The sequence below is a fragment of the Cervus canadensis genome, chromosome 31 (genome assembly GCF_019320065.1).
Source record: "Cervus canadensis isolate Bull #8, Minnesota chromosome 31, ASM1932006v1, whole genome shotgun sequence".
Taxonomy (NCBI): Eukaryota; Metazoa; Chordata; class Mammalia; order Artiodactyla; family Cervidae; genus Cervus; species Cervus canadensis.
In genome coordinates, this window is record NC_057416.1 from 315,196 (window position 1) to 319,290 (window position 4,095).

The 4,095-nt window shown below is 37.6% G+C and overlaps 1 protein-coding gene across 1 annotated transcript; it reads right to left on the minus strand.

Annotated features, from left to right (window-relative positions):
• Window positions 1–2,292: 2,292 nt before the first annotated feature.
• On the minus strand, window positions 2,293–3,216 carry LOC122432268 (olfactory receptor 4A47-like). The gene has a single exon (XM_043454074.1). The coding sequence runs from the start codon at window positions 3,214–3,216 to the stop codon at window positions 2,293–2,295; it is 924 nt and encodes a 307-aa protein (XP_043310009.1).
• Between the last annotated feature and the right edge of the window lie 879 nt (window positions 3,217–4,095).

Consider the following 4,095-nt stretch of genomic DNA (forward strand, 5'->3'; position numbering starts at 1 on the left):
GCACAGGGACTACTATATAGTACAGGGATGACTGTACTATTGTTCTGCCCGTAGTCCGAGTCCCCGGTCAGGAAAGAAGACTCCTCAAAACAATGCAACTTGCAATAGGGGAATTTATTACTGACTCGAGCCAGGGCCTCCCGCCCTCACCAGGTGTGTGAGGACGAAAGGCCCCGAGCCCTAGTTCTCTCGGGTATTTATTAGGTCAAAATAAGCAGCAGGTAGTTGGCGCAATCGGATTGGTTACACAGTGGGTAGTTGGCAGAAGCTGATTGGTTACACAGTTGCAAGGTAATTTTTGTTGGCCCAACCGTGGAGCTTTCAGCTTTCCCCTGATAGGTTCCCTTTTCTCTGGCTAGGCATATGTTGATTGGCTGGCTCCAGGAGGCCTGATTATTATGTTACCCTGGGAAACCAGGCCTACTCCTAGTTTAGGCTGCCTGCCATGGCATTAGCCCGTGATAGCCTCACACTATAGCACAGGGACTACTATATGGTACTATATACGACTGTATAGTATAGTACACAGTATCAATATTCTGTGATAACCTATATGAGAAAAGTATCTAAAAAATAATGACTATATATGTATGTATAACTCAATCACTTTACTGAACACCTGAAGCTAACACTATATTGTAAATCTATCTATGTCAATAAAATTAAAATTTCAAAGTACACAAATGAAACAATTTCTTAATCAGACTTTATGCTACAAATGCTTATCAAGCACTGGTTGTTCAGAATGTGATCAAAAAAATTTTCCACTGACAGTGGTAACAATTTTGGTCATGAGTTGCATTTTGGCAATAACTATAAATATCAGCCTTTTAAATACACATACCAATTAACTCAACTGTTCCACTTTGAGGAACTCAAACTTATAAAATTTCAGAAAGATTTCACTGCATAATTATTTCTCATAGAAAAAGACCAAGGAAAACATGAACAAGATTTAATACATCAATCTCAGTGTATCTTCAAACCACAGTTAAGCAGAATGAGGAAAGAGAATGAGTTAGGTCTATATAAACTGATATGTAAACATCTTCAGGAGGCTCAGGAGTAAAATTCAAAATTCATAAATGGAAACACAGTTACAAACACAGTTATTTTTGCAAATATTATTGTTTGAGTGACTCCATCTGGAAGAAATGGGAAGGGCTCTGGTTTGGGATGGATTTGGAATGTTTATTCTACAGTACTGAATGTTGCTTAAATCTATTTTATATGTACTAATATCTAGCATATATTCAATAATTCATTTATTTTTATTTATTTATTTTTTGTTTTGTGGTTAAGGCTTTATTGATGATCAGCAGGGCTGGGCAGGGCCCATGCTGGGAGAGCAAGGCCTGCACACTACACCTGTCCTGATCTTCAGGGCAGTGCTAGGGGCTTAGGCCTGAGCTCTCCAAGCCAGGGATCTGGTCAGGCTACTCATAGCAGAAAAAAAAAAAAAAAACCCATGGAAAGGAAGGATGATCTGGTTGGCTTTAAAGCAGAAAGGATAATGTCAGGATGTGAATTCACTGAAGAGTGGGGTACTGTAGAGCTTAAAGATCCTGGATGAATGGGGTTGGGAAAGAGTTGGGGTCAAATAAGGCCTAAGTGTGACAAATGGAAAGAAAGAAGGGGAAAACAAGATATCTGGTCCTGGGGTGCAGGAAGCTCCAGCTGTTCTCCACACACAGCACTGGCTCCTCACTCCATCTCCTGCTGTCCAGAGCACTACTTGCTGCCCCACACGGCCATCTTCGAATATACAGGGTGTGGGAGGAAGCAGCTGGACTTCATGTAGGCAGAGATCCTCTTCAGGCAATAATTTATTTAAAATTAAATATTACCCTAAAGTGTCATATGTAATGCAAATAACATTGAACAAAAAGGATAATCTGTGTAGCATTAAATATTTTAACTATTACAATCAAAAAGATACAATAAAAGAATATCACTAAAATAAAACTAAGAATGAGATTGTATTGAAAGTAAATCAGAAATTAAGTAAAAATTAGTGCAACTGTAAAAATTTCATTGACTAATATTATCTTTGATTCCCTACTGCATTTCAGCTTTCTAGATGCAATAATAAAACAGACATTAAAAGGTTACATTTTAGCAGATAAAACTATTATTAATACACAGACATGCAGTTCTGTTTTTAGTTATAATTATCATAAATCATTTATAGAAATGGAAAGTTTGCATCAGATTTATGACAACTTTTACATTCCAAGGAGACTGGCCCTAACACTGCATTACATTCTTCACTATGAATAATGCAATTATTTGCTACTTGATAAGACATATTTTTCTCCAGAGTTTCTTCATAGCATTGGTCAACTCAGAATTTCTTAGACTGTAAATTAATGGGTTCAGCATGGGGCTTATGACTGTATAAAACATGCTCAATGATTTGTCAATGGGGAAGGTCTTAGCAGGTCTTGCATACATGAAAATGCAGGGAAAAAAGAAACAGACAACCACAGTGATGTGGGAACCACAGGTCTGGAGGACTTTCCGCCTCCCTTCCTGACTCAGGTTCTTCAGAGAGTGCAGGATGACTCCATAGGAGACGAGTAAGAGCAGAAATAAAATAATGCACATCAGTCCTCCATTAGCCAACACTAAGACACCGATGACATAGATGTCAGTACAGACAAGTTTCAATAAGGGGTATATGTCACACATAAAGTGATCAATGACATTGGGGCCACAGAAGGGGAGTCCATAAATGGTGCTAAGTTGAATAATTGAGTGCAGAAAACCTCCAAAATAGGACACTATCAGCAGGACAACACACACCCTCTGCCTCATGATCACCAAATAATTCAGGGGCTTACAGATGGCCACATAGTGGTCATAGGCCATCACCAGCAGAATAGATAACTCGGATCCACCAAAAAAATGTTCTGTAAATAGCTGGGTCATGCAAGATTCAAAGGATATGGTATTTTTCCCAAGGAACAAGTCTGAAATCAATCTAGGATTAATAGAAGAGGAATCAGTTAGATCTATAAATGATAAGCAGGAAAGAAAAAAGTACATTGGTGAGTTCAGGGTCTTACTGACAGTTATAGTCAGGACAATGAGCAGATTTCCCACCATAGTCAAAATGTAGAAGAACAGGAACAGAAGAAAAAAGACTTTCTGTTCCTTTGGATTCTTTGTGAGGCCCAGCAAGACAAAGTAAGTTACATTGTTCCTTGGCTCCATTTAGTCTGTACAGGAGCTGACATCCCATATTAGCAGTTCACCTACAAAACAAGAGGAAAACTTTTATAATGTAGTAGGATCTCAACCTTTATTAATCTATTCAATTAAAATAGTATTGTGGAGTATTTGTGTGCAATGTGTCATAAATATTCAGATTACCAAGTTGAATGAGGCATAGTTCCCTACTCTCCATGGTATGATACATAATGAGGATTCAGACAATTTCAGGCCCATGTAATAAGAGCTGCCTTAAGGGTATTCACACAAAGCCAAGGTTCAGTGTAAAAACATGTCAATCAAGCCAGAACCAAGAAAGACGTTTCAGAGGAGAGAAAGCTTTAGGTGAGTTTTAAAAGAAAAGTGAAAGCACAAGAGAAGATGAGAAGAAAATTCCTTAAAAGTGTGCATCACTTATGACATCACAAAGGTGCAATACTTGATATCAATCAAGCTGATTTCCATAGTCAGTCTAAGTGGATCAAACTATGACTTGAAGGTCACTGTCCTGAACTGTCTCAAATCACATTGAGAATCCTTAGGACCTTAACCTAGATATTCCTCCTTTTCCTGCACAATAAATGCTGAAGCACTTTAATTTTGTGTCAAGCCCCTATCTCTCTACTTATTTTTGAACGCTTATAGGCAACATACAATTTTGGATGTTTATAACTAGATATTAATTTAATACATATAAAAATAAATTTTAAAGTTTCCACAATATAAAAGGAGTTCCCTGTCTCATTAAATGGTACCCACCTTCCATGTAATTGCTCAGGCAAAAAGCTTTAGAATTTTCTTCACTGCTTTATTGCTCTAATTTTATTTATTGGCACACTTGACGAATTATGTTGTCTCTACTTTCAAAATATAACAAGTTTT

Coding starts and splice junctions, on each gene's coding strand:
- LOC122432268 (XM_043454074.1), bottom strand. CDS start 3,216: ATGGAGCCAAGGAACAATGTAACTTACTTTGTCTTGCTGGGCCTCACA.